The 15,233-nt window shown below is 43.7% G+C and overlaps 2 protein-coding genes across 2 annotated transcripts; both read right to left on the reverse strand.

Moving 5' to 3' along the window:
* Nucleotides 1-3,495: 3,495 nt before the first annotated feature.
* Nucleotides 3,496-6,402, reverse strand: LOC104449401 (subtilisin-like protease SBT1.3). The gene has a single exon (XM_010063542.3). The coding sequence runs from the start codon at nt 6,174-6,176 to the stop codon at nt 3,834-3,836; it is 2,343 nt and encodes a 780-aa protein (XP_010061844.2). The 5' UTR covers nt 6,177-6,402; the 3' UTR covers nt 3,496-3,833.
* A 6,681-nt stretch (nt 6,403-13,083) lies between these two features.
* On the reverse strand, nt 13,084-14,870 carry LOC104415625 (3-ketoacyl-CoA synthase 6). Its single transcript, XM_010026960.3, has one exon. The coding sequence runs from the start codon at nt 14,773-14,775 to the stop codon at nt 13,303-13,305; it is 1,473 nt and encodes a 490-aa protein (XP_010025262.1). The 5' UTR covers nt 14,776-14,870; the 3' UTR covers nt 13,084-13,302.
* Nucleotides 14,871-15,233: the final 363 nt, after the last annotated feature.

Consider the following 15,233-nt stretch of genomic DNA (forward strand, 5'->3'; position numbering starts at 1 on the left):
TTTTGACATGGTGGGCCGCCCGGAGCACGAGGAGCCCACACTTGTCGCGCCTCCGAGCCTCCACGTTGACATTTTCGAGAAGGGTGGCGGGCCCAACGGTACTATGATGTTCTGTTCCTTTTCCATCTCTTTGAAATCGCTTTTGTGTTTCCGACTCTATTTTTCTCCCCCTCTCTCTTCCTTTTTTTTTTAAAAAATAAAAAATAAAAATCTTGTCTGACCGAGGTATCGCTGTCGGGGCAGAAGACTCGTGGGGAGATGGAGAGGCTGCCACGTGTCGACGGGAAAGATGCGGTCCAACGTTGAGGCGGTTGACACGTCGGAAATTATAATTTGTTTTACGGCCGCGTGTGGCTGTCTCCATTCACACGTGGGTCATTTGCCTTTCCCCCCCCCCCCGGCGCAAGTTAAAAATATGGACTTGTTCTTAATTGACTGATTAGCAGCGAGCTCCGCATCATGGCATTCGCCCGATTTGCATTTGATTCTTATTTTAAAAATCGGGATCCATTAATAAGCTCTCTTATAAATACGGATTTTGGATTATTTGAATTAACGTCACACAAATGGCTATGAATTCAAAGGCGTGGCATTTGACTATTTTTACTCAATTTTCTTTTTTTAGTGTCTTGCGCTAATTCGGCAATAGACAAATCTCCATTGAGAGTAGGAATCTCTCGCCTCGCCAAATGGAGTGATTCTACATTACACAATTTTACGTGCAACGAAATCGAATTTAGAATCTTCCACTTCTTGAAGCATAAAAGAATGGTGATGTTACCCACCGGTTGGCAGTCGCGTGGTATTCATTCTCTCCTGCTTCGACATAGTCAAGAGTTCGAATCCCCGCGTTACTATTGTGATTTAAGTGGGGGCCCTAGCGGTAGATTATTAGGTTAGCTTCCTCCAAGGTATAGTCATTCAAATAGCTTCAACAAGATCGCCGATGCCACTGATCACCGGAGGGCCGTGTGACCCCGACTAGTGTAAATGCGGTAGGGTCTCGTGTTAATCCCCCTCGAGGTATAGTCGCTGGTCTTCGCTGACTGATGTCCGATGAGAGCCATGAGCAGGGGTGCTAGGGCGGATCCTTGGTATCAAAAAAAAAAAAAATAGTGATGTTTTGAATCGAAAGGCCAAATGAAGCAATAGCTTATGATTTTTTACCTTAGGAAGATTTTGTCCAAATTTCACTTGGAATCTAGAACTTATTTGTTAGAACATGTTCTTTAATTATTTGAATTTAGATTTTACCATGTATACTCAAAAATCTATAACTATCCTATCACAAGGTTCAAGGTTTACTTAGGTTTCACTTGTTCTTTTAATTAAAAGATTGCAATGAATCATCATTTCTAATGATCGTCATTTGCTACGATACACTTCACAATTCACATTTAGATACAAAATTCTAAAATATTAACAAAGTCAAAGTCAAACTCATGAATATTACCGAAAATAGAAACTCGGACTAATAGTTTCGAATTGCTCACTTATTATTAGACGTCATGGAATGTTGCAAGATCGCGCAAAATATAGAATAAGAAAAAATCCAAAGATTTGTTCAAAGTTATAGGTCTCATATACTCGCCAGGGCATGTTCTCCAATTTTTCAAATCTAAAATATTAAATATCCTAAAACTTGAAATGGACCGATTCTCAAATTCCTTGTTCTACTCTTTAACGATTCTCACCCTCGTCAGGACATAGTTAAGATCATCAAATCAGAGATAATGGGAGGCACTTTGGACCGGTACGTATCATGTTAGGTAATATTCTCGTGCAAACCCCCGATACCACCTTAAAAGAGCCACATGGCGTAAAATTACTGGAATTTCCACGAAGGTGTCTAATGTATATATTATCTCGCGATGACTCCAACAAGGTTGACTCTTTCTTGTAGATTAATAAAACATGAAAAGCAAAGCAACGAGAGAAAATACTTATTGGTACCACGATCGTGGTCCCGAAGAAACGAAGCTTGCGCCACGTGTTCCCACTGCTTTTTTTATTTTCTGGCATTTTTGAGGGGGGTTTTATCTCCTGGATGGATGAGGACTCCCCTAAATGTAATTATAATGTACATTTTATAATTATGGAAACTATAATATAGGAGGGAGGGATAATATAATCAAGGGTGGAGATGTTGACTTGCAAATTATACTCACCTTAGGCGTCGAGAGCTACTATACTTTCCTACTTAGTAATAGCCAGTATCGAAATGTTATTTCTCAATTCTCATTCGAAACTTTTCTTCCTAAATGAGGTAATGTTTGGGGATTTCCGACCCCAAAGCGAGTCTCTCATTTATTTTTTCTCAGACGCGGAAGGCTACTATACCTATCTACCTAGTAGTAGCCAGAATTAATATCCTAACATGGTGTCTACCTTCATCACCGTGAAGCCCCATAATTCACTGTCTATCTTTGTCTTTCAAACAGAGAAAGAATAGGAGGACAGCGCGGAATCTCTCACCCAAGGTGATTTTTCCGCCTGTTTCCTCCTGCTCAAGTCCACATACAATTTATAATATATGGAGGGAGAGATAACGTAATCAAGTATGGAGAGTTGTCTGTTGGGGAACGCACTGACATTGTCAAAGGCTGACTTGCATATCGATTGGGCAGAACGGGCTGCTAATTTAATTTAAATATTCGTTATCACTTATGAAGTTCCACCTTTCAGGGTTTTGCTCCACTTTTTTAGCCCTTGCGCGGGGGAGGGGGAAGAAGCCTACTTAATTATAAAAAGCAAAATAAAATCTTTCCCAAATCTTTTGGAATATTATGAAATGATATATCTTTGTCGTCCCGAGTGAAGCCCTCCCGGTTGGCTTTTGTCCTTTTTTTTTCAAACTTAATGGTGGATTTTAAAGAGGTATAATTTATCGAGTGCCGAATTTGGCCATAATTTGCCTTGTTGAAAAAACAGAGAATGGGATGGTCCTTAGTAATGTTTGCCCATCTGGTCTCTACTTTTGCAATCCGGGTTCTTTAAAGAGCACCAACTTCAAGCCGTGTAATAACAACCTCCCTTGTCTCGTTAAAAAACATAAGCGTTAGGCTACGTCATTATTTTCATTTGAACTTTTCCTTATCTCGAAAAAACATACCAACTTTCAATTGTACCGGAGAGAGATGATGTATTTCACAGTATTGTTGGATGGAAACAAACTCAATAGGGGCCATTTTGGGTACCAATTAAAAGTAAGTGCTTTCTTATGATACAATAAAAAGTTCATGCCATGAGAGCCGACCTAAAGTATATGTTTTTTTATGAAACCGGGGGAAAAAAGTTGGGGTTTGAATTAAAAACCCAACCTAAAGTTGATTAGCTCAGCCATGCATTATAACAAAAGACAGGAGCTACACGTTAAGCATATAAAATTGGAAAGAATAGAAGGGGCAAAAGAAAAGGTATTGGTCACGGGCCGTATGCATTGCCCAGCCCATAGGATTCGGGCCAATGTATGACCATGGTCCATAACGAAAGTTATTACATAAGATCACTAAAAAATTCGACTAAAGTTACCAATCAATCACAGAAAAATTCATGATTTCAAACTGATTAGAAGAATTTTCCCCCGAATGCCCAATTTGATTTGGAAAATGCTGACTAAGTCTACATGGATCAACCGAAAAACTACACTTGACTTCAGATTCGCATTGCAAAACCTAATTGATACACAGTCGTTGTCGCATTGATCTGGTTAAGGAAACAGCACAAGAGGGTGAACAGAAACTTAGGCGATAACAAAATGAAGTCTCGACAATCGATTGCTTATTGCAAATTAGGAAACCGCCGACGCTCTCCGCTACAAGTCCTAGAGCTTCTTATGCTGGCGAAAGCCACGTGACCACGATGGGGCTCCGCACCTTGTGAACCCCATCCTTCCACACCAATCCTCCGAACTCTGGGCTGTTCCGCCGAGCCGTCGTCGTGAACGTCATCTTGTACGTTAGCTTCTGATGCCTCTGCGTGAACTTCAGGGTGCTTGGCTCGACTCGGACCGACACGCCTTTGATCGGCGACACCACCACGTGATAATTGGAGACTGGAGGACCGACGTTGGTGACGGTTCTTTGGACCGTCAGGGAAGTGACGGATGCCTTCTCTGGGAACAAGACTGAAATGGCCGGGTAATTCAGGTCCCCGGCTCTGGCGAGTGAGTGATGGCAAGATCGGTTTGCGTATTTGGCGAAGACCTTGAGCTGCGTCGATGTTAGCTTTTGCGCGCAGAGGAACTCGAAGTAGTCCTGCGGCTGGATGTCATAGACCAAGCCCGGATCGATGGCCTTCAATGGGTTTATGTGGCCTGCCCCGTGATCATAAGGAGTGGAAGCTGTGGCAGTGGACGCATCCTGGATAGGTTTACGAGTGTTGTCGTGGACATAAGCTGTGGTCATGAGGGCCGATTTGATTGCCGCGGGGCTCCAATCTGGGTGCCTCGCCTTGAGCAATGCGGCGACCCCGCTCACATGCGGGCACGACATCGAAGTGCCCGACAGGATGTTGAATTTGACCTTCCGGTGGTCCGTGGGTAAGCTGGACGGGCCCATGTCGCCAGCCCATGCTGCGAGTATGTTTACTCCCGGTGCCACCATGTCGGGTTTCAGGATCTCGAGGGACAGGAAATTCGGGCCTCTTGATGAAAATGCGGCCACAACCGGAGATGGACGGACGCCCAATCTCGTTCCGCCGAACGCCAGAGTAGCGGTGGCGTTCCGGCTCGTCAGCACGTAATGCTTGATCGCCTTGCCTTCCTTCTCTCCAACTGCTACCGCTGGAAGGAGGTGGCAGTCCGCCACAAGCTCTTCTCCGTTGGCGGCGGTGTTCTGCAGGATCATGCCGATGCCTCCGGCGTCTTTCACCACCTGACCTTTTTGCACGCGAGGGCTGATTCCGCGGTCACAGATCACGATTTTGCCGGCGACGGTGTGGGGATTCAGGGTTCCTTCCAAGCACAGTGAGCTCGGATTAGGACCGCTCGAATTGGTCCCAGGATAAACCAGAGGATACTGCTTGTTCACGGACAGGTTTCTCCTGCCTTTATACAGAGAAGCACCGGTAACAGAGATCCCGGCTCCCAGGTTCACTGTCGCCGGGAAATCGCGGTCCATCGTGCTCGCCCCGACGGTCGTGATCCAAGGGGACACATTGGTAAGGCTCACCGGGTCAGGCCCGCCGTTCCCGGCCGAGCACGAGACGAGAACCCCCATCTCCATCGCCCCAAAAGCTGCTATAGCCAAGCTGTCACGGTAGTAAGGAGACACCCCACCGCCGAGCGAGATCGACAGAATGTTGACTCCATCCGCCACGGCTTGATCAATTGCCGATAGAATATCGGAGCTGAAGCACCCTCCAGTCCAACAAACCTTGTAAGCGGCGACTCTGGCTCCAGGAGCCATCCCGCGTGCCGTCCCGTAAGCATAGCCGAGCAGATTTGCGCCGCGCACCGGCGAGCCCGCGACCGTGGCCGCGGTGTGAGTGCCGTGCCCGTCCTGGTCCCTCGGCGACTTGTACTCGGTCCGCTCATCGATTTTGCCGGTGGCAGATTCGTATCCGCGGTAAAAGATCCTCGCCCCGACAATCTTCCGGTTGCAGTGGCGCTTCTCGAAGGCCTTTCCTATCTCGCATGCTCCTTTCCAGCGAGCAGGCACCGGCGCCATGCCCGTGTCGTTGAAGCTCTCGCTCTCCGGCCAAATCCCAGTGTCCAGGACTCCCACCACGACGTCATGGTCCAAATTCTTCTGCGACCAAACGTCGGAGGTGTCCTCGCGGTCGAGGCCGAGGAACATGGGACTCCTCGTGGTGTGCAGCTCGTACTTCTCCTCCGGGAAAACAGCGAGCACCCCATCTTCCTGCTCCAGCTTCTTGGCTTCGTCGCCGGTCAGCCGAGCCGCGACTCCATGAAAAGCCGTCCGGTAGTTGTAGATGATCCTCTCCTCATCGTCCGCATCGCCACGGATCTCCTGCAGGTCGGAGCCGGAGACCACCGACTTAATTTTCGACGAGTACCAGTCGAGGTGATCGGAGAACGTTCCGGGCATCGCCGACCTATCCATCTGGACAATAAAGGTAGTCTTTGCGGTGCAAACGACAGGGTCGAAGCGCAGAGAAGTCGCTAGGACAAGAACGAGAAGGAGCCATTGCACCGACATTGGCATTGGAGTCATGATTTCGCAAGAGATGAAGGTGCGATGAAGAGGAAGAGGAATTGAGTTTAAGGAGCCATGCGGAGGGTTGTACTGCGGATGGGGATGGGGGATTTTAGTGCTGGGAGTGATGATGGCGATGGTGGAGGTGGGCGGTACCTTTCTTTGGATGTCTACCTTTTTGCAGTTTGCAGAGATATTAAAAGCGGGTTGGTTCGTTTCATGAATGCCAATTTCCTGTGGGGGTTTTGGAAGGGAACGGACTGCCTGGCCTGGCGGTGAAAATTTATTGGGGGACATGGTCCCTGCCCTGTGTCCTGTCAAGCTCCCTCGAAAGTTTAAAAAGGGCGGGCTAAAATAATGGAGGACGGTAAAAGTTCGTTTTATTACAAGCTGGTGAACAGAAGCTGATCATAATGTCATTGCGAAAAATTTTAAAAAGGATAATTATATTGTAAGTATTAAAATTTATAATAAAACCATCATTGAGTTTCAAAATTTTCAAAATATACACTTAAGTTCTAAAAATTATCACACTATGCAAGTGAGTCCGAAATTATCAAAAAGTACAATCGAATCCTAAAACATATAAAATTGATTTAATCAAGTCATTCATTTGATTGTATTTTTCTAAAAATCTAGGAATTCAGATTATAATTACGTGACAGTTTGAGAACTTTATTTTACTTTTTGAAAATTTTAAAACTTAATTACATTTTCGTGATAAGTTTTAAAATTTAATTATACTTTTTGAAAATTTTAAAATTCAAGTGTACTTTCGCAATAAGTATTAGGACTTCCGATAACTTTATCTCAATTTATTAAAAAAAATGTGAAAAAACATGCATTTCTTTAGTGGGTAAGGCTTTTGATCTCAGGCTATTAGGCGAAGGTCGCGTTCCATATTTATAGGGTTTATAGGTATTCTTATATACACGCGATCTCTTGTCAAATATGATATGAAAGTTAAGTTTTATCTCAATATATTTTACCACGTTCGTTTTGCATATATAAGCACACATACACACGATCTCATTTCATCTATAAACTCAAGTTTATAAATTGGATTTTTAAAAAATTCACCTGTCTCGATATATTTTACCATGTTCCTTAGAAAAGGCCCGTTTGAGTTGACGATCGTAAATGATGTTTGGTCCAACAAGAAAGCATGTGGACGAACATTTATTCAAAGGTTAGGACAGTTGGGGGCCCCCAGAATTCATAGGATGCACGTAGTCCCTGTCAGTCTCGCCATTCCATGAAGCAGACATAAAGCATCGTCCCGTTGGTTGCCTAGGCATCGATTCAGCACTTCGCATTGTAGTTGCGGTGGGTTTGCTCTATCCGTGATTTCTGCCAATCATCCGCGATAGAAAAAGGGTCCTTTGATCTAACATCTTCCGATTCACTTGATACCCCTGCATCAAATCCAGCTTGAGATTTGCTTCGAATTTAAAATAATCGGCGTTGGTCGTGTGAAATTCCATAGTATCAAAGTGACGCAAAAGTATCATATCTTCCTTTTCTCACAATTTTTAGGTCAAGGGACATAAAGATCACTGCTTGGAATCGCCTCTTGGGACAGAACAAATCTCTTTTCTTTCTCAATGAATGACCCATTCGCCAAAAGAGCACTAGTATTTACTAAATGATACAGCAAATTGCAATCGAGATTTAAAATGAGTGGGTTGAGGGGCTGATCGACGGCTACTTTGCTTAAAAGGATATCTCCCCATTAGCCTAGTTAACCCTTCAAAAGAGGACTTGGTTTCCTGGAACAACACAAGTAGCAGCAATATACGCACATGTGCGGCGCACTGGCTTGACCAAATTAGGCAAAATACTGAAGCAAGGAAGTCATGTTCTAGCTAAACAATCAATGTAGAACCTTATTTTTTCTCCTTCGTACAAGCTAGGATGGTCCCCATTGCGCAATTGCAGAAGCTTCCTAGTTCCTTCTCGTAGCTGACAAAGGAGTGAGCATTCCGTAATCCAACTAATTATTCGATCGCTCGCCTTATCGCAACAAATACCAATTTCCACCTTGGCTCGACGTTTTAGCTAAGTCGCAATCACTTCGCAAAAATTCAAACTCTGCTACTACTTTCTCATAGCCCCCGATGGACTCAACAGATATTGTCCAAGTCCAAGCCTCGCTTGAACTTCGCTATAACCGAGGACCTCATCAGAATACCAACTCCACATGCACCTTTAACTGCTTCACAGGGATTTTTCGACATAACCTCCTTAATTGCAAATAAAGCAAAACCATTGTTGCATCCATATCTGTTAGGAGATCGAATACGTACCTTGTTAATTTTTGCAGTTACAGCAACCATTAGCTCTATAGGCTCCACCTCGCTATGAGCACCATTTGTGTCGATTACTTTGCTAGTACTCGTACTCGCTATCTCAAGAGTTTTTGGTCGCAACTCCACCTCAAGCTGAACACCGTTCAGATCGTTTGAACACTGCCACAAACACTTCTAGCCAGAAGTGTCGGAGACTTGTCAATGGTAACTTCTTTGCTGTCAACGGGTGAATTTATATCCGGGCACCACAACTGATCGCCCCGCTCATCTTGTGCATAGCCATGGAATATGCACATTGTCCTCCAATCAAGCTTACCATCACTCACTCGAAAATAATACGGACAACCAAACATTCTAATAATAGAATAACCAGCAACGTTACCTTACCACACTTCTTCAAGAGTCCGCCTCTCAATAGCAGTTGATGGGGATCTATTCACCATGTAGCTTACCATACTTAGCACATCAGCTAGGATTTTCTTAGCAATACCAGCACTAGAGATAATTTTTCAGGTCGTCTCTAGTAATGTTCTGCTCATCAATTCTACAAATTGTTGTGATTTATTGGCACTAGTGCGGTGTTTCACTATGCCCTCTTTCATACAGAATTTATTTGCTAGCTCTAAGCAAAACTCCATGCTATTGTCAGTCTACACATGCTTGATCAACTTACAAGTCTCCGTCTTGATCAAAGCTCTTGACTGCGTGATCCTGACACCAGCATCAAACTTGTGCATTGGCACAAACACCCAGGTCTTCCTTGAGCAGTCAATAGACTCTCGAACATATGCATCCGATGTCTCCGCAGCGAAATCTGTCACTGTCTCACCTTGAAGTTTATAAAGGCCTCCGTGCTTGATTCCTTTCATTATCACCAAGGCACCTCGAACAACCTTCAGAACTCCACCTTTTGAAGAATACCGCAATTTGAATCTAGGGCACCTAAGGAAATTAAGTTCTTCTTCAACTCTGGAACATGCCTCACTCCAATCAATGTCCTCACAATGCCATTATGCATTTTGATTTTAACATTACCAACACCCACAACATCGCACTTAGTGTTGTTCCCTAACTGAACTTTACCACTACCTGTGCACTGATAAATGATAAACCAGTTTCTATTTGGTGTGATATGAAAAGAACAATCAGAATCCATAATCCATCCATCAAACGATGAATCATTAGTGACAAACAAGACATAATCGGCATTATCTGCTACAGCTGCAACATTATCTGCAGAATCAACTACAATTTCCTTACCCTTCTCATTCTTCAACTTAAGGCAATCCCTTCTAAGATGCCCCTCTTACCACAGCTCCAATAGACAACATTAGCAGTCCTAGATTGACTACATATGTTCATAGTGGTACTACTTTTACCCACACGTGTTACAGATCTTCCTCTATTTTCACCTACTAAAGCAAAGAGAAAGCATTGGCTAGATTCTCTTCTACGAATATCCTCGCTCAGAATCAAATCTCGAACCCCATCAAACGTCAAACTTGTTGACCCAGATGAATTACTAACAATAGTATTCCAACTATCAGGTAATGAGGATAACAGAATTAAAACACGTACCTCATCTTCAAAATCAATCTCGACTGAACTCAATTGACTAACAATTACATTAAATTCATTAATATGATTTGCAACTGACGCACATTCTCTCATCTTCAAATTAAATAGACGTCGCATCAAACAGACCTTGTTGATCGCAGAGGGCTTCTCGTACATATCCGATAGGGCTTGCATCAAATCAGCAGTGGTCTTCTCCTTCAGGATGTTAAACGCGGTGTTACGAGCCAACATCAACCGAATAACACCCATAGCTCGTCTATCCAACAAATCCCAATCAGCTTGTTTTATCGTCTCTGGTTTCTCCCCAAACAAGGGCAAGTGCAGTTTCATCTGGTAAAGATAATCTTCAATCTGCATCTTCCAGAAACTAAAATCCTTCTCATCAAATCTGTCGATTCTCACTTTTACTTTTTCTGTCGCCATCGATTCGCTTCAACTTAGCCACGCCTGGCTCTGATACCACTTGTTGCGATAAGGCGAGCAATTAAACAATAATATAGACAGAAAAAGAAAATAAATCGGACACCAGATTTACATGGTTCAATCGTATAAACCTACGTCCATGGGGAGAGTAGCAGCGAATTTCACTATAAATCAAGCGATACAAGGAAATTACACACTCAAGCCACTCAAATACTCTCTCGGTATTTCCCAAGCCCCAATTACACCAAATAACACACACAGTGTTTAGTCTCGAAATTTCTCAAGAAATAATCTCTCAATCTCACGAAGGAATTACACACAAATCTTACCACAAGATTTAATTGGCTTCAACACTAAACCTTTTTGGATGTAATTCACGACAAAGAAAATCCCTCTCAAGCACTCGAGGCGGCGCTTCAAGACCAATTCTTCACGATCAACGGCGGAACACCAAGCACTCACGCAGCGTTTCAAGACAATTTGTGATCCACCTCTATCACCCACGGCCTCAAGTCTATATATAAGTAAAACCCTTATTTTTTTGCCAACTTCTCATAGGATTTTATTTCATATCCAAAACATATCTTTGTATATTTTAAACAAAATCCAAGTCTTAATCAAAGTTGAACTTTCCTATTTTAGTAGCCAGACTCTCCAACACAGATTCAAATTTTGGGAAGTTGATCTTCGGATCTTCTTTGCTCGATTTCGAACATTCGCAACATATCCAATTCAGAATATTCGTAATTTTGCATTGGGCTTACACTCGAGATATATTTTAACACTAATAACCTAAACGGATCGTATTCAAGCACTCAATAAAATCACATCCTATTGCTTAGTAAATCAATGTTCTGTTCCTTGCATTATTCTCATGAACAAGGCAATTGCTTTGTCCATTTATGTTAAACGTGCTCCGTCCGTATCTTTCGTTTTTTAGTACACTTTATTGGTAAGATTCGACTCCAAGTTAACCAGCTAATTAACTGTTTTTGTAACCGGTAGGGTCGTGTGATGTGGTTTCCACCATTCCTTGCGGGTTATGCTGGCAGTTGGTCCAGGCAAAAGCACCTTTGGCGCCCGTTAAAGTCGTATGAAGTTACCTTAATAGATATACTTAGGACAAAACGTCTTTTCATCATGGGAAAGTAGTTCGGTGGTTTGCAAAATCTCTTTGAAGATTTACATTTGTCCCAAAATATTTAAACTTCAAGTCTGATGGGAATGCACATCGATTGCTGAATATCAACATCTCTATTCTCCAAATCTCAAGCTTAGTTTTTCAAGAAAATTTTAACGATTAGGAGCCGCGTAACCGAGTGAAGTTGCTTATGATCTACTCTAGTTCAATGATCAGGTTACTCAAACTCAGGTCAATTATTTTCGAGTTTGAATAGCTCAAATACTTAACCAAGTCAAGCTTGAATTTCAAAATACTTGACTCAAGTAGTAATCATAGCAAAATGGGCTCACGTATTGAATCGTATCTACTCAACTCCACTCAAATTCCACTCCTGCCACTATGCCTGTTTGTTTTAAAAGTAATGCTGAGATGACATGACCCTTATCCAGATTGATTAACAATGCGATAGCCACAAGCACGGGGCCCTCTTGACAAGTTAAAATCTTGTAAAGAAAAAATCGATCTCTTATCTCCTTTCTGTACTAAAAGATGAGATATGGAGATACCTATTAAAAAAAATTTCTGTCCCTGTTTGGGCCCTGTTGCTGAACTGGAGATTAGAGCGTTTAGGGGGAGTATCTAACGCCACTGCACAATCCACTATAGCTAGATAGCAAAGGCTCAAGCGCAATCGCCACCACCGGCGGTCACGGCAATTAAGATACGGGTCGATTCTACTTAAGCAATTTGATCATGGCTGGTCAATCGTCAATTTTCTCATAAAAAAATCGGTTGTTGGTACAGTCACCATATAGTACGAGTAAATTTCGACTGATGATTCGTGATCCTTTATATCTAAAGTGCTGTCATCTCCATCAACTCTATTAATCATCGAGAAATTGAGAGGCTTTTATGAGTTCTGAAAGAATTGAATCGATTCATCTTTCCACACAGCATCTTGATTTGTTGATTCACATAGGACCCGCTAACTTTAACTTTAACTTTAACTTTAGCCTAGTCTAAATCATATTTATGCATAAGCATATTTAAGGGTGCCAATAGATCGATTCAGTTCAGAATTTTAAAAAATCCAATCGAATCAAATTGTTTTGACGTATATAAACTTTGAATGGAATCTCGATCTGAATATAATCCGAACCAAAGTCTTGGTTCTTTTTTTTTTTTCCTAGTAATATTAAGAGGCTTAATGATAAAGAAAAGAGATTGTGTAAATTATAATATTAAGAAGATGGACAATTTTCAATTTGATTCGATTAACCAAACCAAAACTAACCAAAACTATCCGAATTGGATTCAAAAATATTTATTTTTTCATCGTTCAAACAGGAATTTAAACTGAACTAAAAATGCAAGAAAATTGGGTTCGATTTGGTTTCGGCATCCTAAGCATGTCCGAGGGGGAGATTAGATCCTAAATAGACAATAATGTGAACAGTGACATGATTGTAACAAAGCAGAAATGTTTGGAATGTAGTCTCTCTTGCAGTCACCAAACATTTATTATCTTCATCAACATGTACCTCATACAGAAATAAACTCTTCCATCAGGACATTCGTTCCTTAAACAATCGATCTGATGTGAGAAGAAAACCATCCTTCTGACTTTAATTCCAAAAATCATCGAGAAAATCTCCCTGAAAATGACAGACAATTTAATAAACGTGTGCTCGACCGACTTGAAAGTCGACGGTCAAGCAACAACTTCATCGATGGCGACCGGATAGTCATGAATGCAAGAAGCCCAAGGACCCTTCTCGGACTCCCCGAGAATCGGTCGGACACGTTCCAGGATGAGGCTGATGCACTTGGTCCCAGTCCCCATCCCAAGCAGCCACGCCTTGTCCCCTTTCTTCACTCTCTGCTTAGCCTCCATGTAAGCCAACTCGTACCACAGCGACGACGACGATTGGTTCCCGAACCTGTACAGCGTCATCAAAGCAGCCTCCGTGTCTGCCTCTCCGAGCTTCAGCCCCTTCCCGATCTCCCTTATCACAGGCCGCCCCGAGGCCGGCAAGCAAAAGTGTTGCACCACGGTCTTGAAGTTGGGCACGTAAATGTCGCACGACTTGTGGACGAACCTCTTCCGGAAGACCGACAGGCCGTGCCAGAATTTCTCCGTGAACGGTAGGACTCTCGACCCGAGGATCGTCGCATGGGACCGGAGCGTCTCTCCCGCGACTTGCAACAAGTCCCGCTTGAGGGTGACCCCGAGTTTGCCTTCGGCATCCTCGTCGAGGTACGCCGCATAATAAGCTTTGTCCTCCAAGGCTGTTTGGGTCCTCAGAGAGTGGACGAGCTTGTACTTGGAGACATTCTTGGCTTTTGGCTTGTTCGTGAGCAAGATGGCGGCGCTTCCCATGCGGAAGAGGCAGTTGAGGAGCAACTTGGGCCGCTCTCGGCCCGAGTACCAGCCGGTCGACAAGATCTCGGTGCTCAAGACGACGGCGTACGAGTTCTTGTGGACTTTGAGGAGGCTCTTCGCCATGTCAATGCCGATAGCTGAGGCGGTACAGCCCATGCCCGAGATGTTGAAGTTCTTCACATCGCTCCTCATGGAGTACCGGTTGACGATGATGGACGACAGAGACGGCGAGGGGCAGAAGCCACTGCAGTTCACAATGAGTATGTCGATGTCACGAGGGTGGACGTTGGTTTTCTCCAGGAGGTCGTCCAAGACAGGGAAGAGCGCCGTGTGGACTTCTTTGATGGACTCTTGGAACTCGGTCCTGGGAGGAATGTAGTGCAGTGGCGGAGGAAGGTACGTCTCCTCGCTTTGGCCCGAAGAAGTGAGGATCTTGGCCATGAAGTCGATGCTCTCCCGGTCGAAGATGTTCATCATCGATGCATGTTCCAAGAAGGAAGCGAACGGGACTCTGCAAGAGCTTGGAGGCTTCAGGCACGAGAAGTCCACGATGTAGACTTGGTCGGGGCTCCAAATGAACCGTTTTAGGATGAAGAAGACGGGGAAGCAAGTGAAGAAGAGGAAATGGGAGGTGGGCGTCCATTTTTTGAGGAGAAAGAGGGCTTCGAGCGCAAGCAGGGCTAAAGGGAAGGAGAGTCTGACAAGATCAAGAAACATGGAAACGAAGTGCTTCCAGATTGACGGCCAAAGAAGGTCGCGGCCATGGTCATCATCATCACCAAGCTTGGTGAGAGAGTTCATCAGATCAGACTCAGAGTAATGACTGAGAGGAGAACGAGTGGTGGTGGCTTCCACTGAGACGGTTTATTACTCGAGGGATGTGAAGGATTTAATGCCCATGCAATACATGGACAGAAAGACTTTTCCATTTTGAATATATATATAGGTTTAAATGATGAGTTCTCTGCGTGTTGACTGTTACCTATTGAATCATCATTTCTTTTTCTTATTTTCCCTTTTTCCCGAATTATTGTGGTTGGCAGAGTCGCCCCAACTGCTTCCGATTCAATATCTTCAACCACCAAAAGCTTATGCATGTTCTCGTCAAGGCTCCCATTCTGTTTAAGGAAGACTGATGAATTACATCATGAGAAAATAGATAGAGGTCTGAGCTTGATCCCAAAAGCTTAAGACGCAGGTAATATGGAGGACAGAACAGTTTCTAGCGTACAGACAATGAAATAGGTAAAAGAAGACCA

The sequence above is a fragment of the Eucalyptus grandis genome, chromosome 1, assembly GCF_016545825.1.
Source record: "Eucalyptus grandis isolate ANBG69807.140 chromosome 1, ASM1654582v1, whole genome shotgun sequence".
Lineage (NCBI taxonomy): Eukaryota > Viridiplantae > Streptophyta > Magnoliopsida > Myrtales > Myrtaceae > Eucalyptus > Eucalyptus grandis.

Coding starts and splice junctions, on each gene's coding strand:
- LOC104449401 (XM_010063542.3), bottom strand. CDS start 6,176: ATGACTCCAATGCCAATGTCGGTGCAATGGCTCCTTCTCGTTCTTGTC.
- LOC104415625 (XM_010026960.3), bottom strand. CDS start 14,775: ATGAACTCTCTCACCAAGCTTGGTGATGATGATGACCATGGCCGCGAC.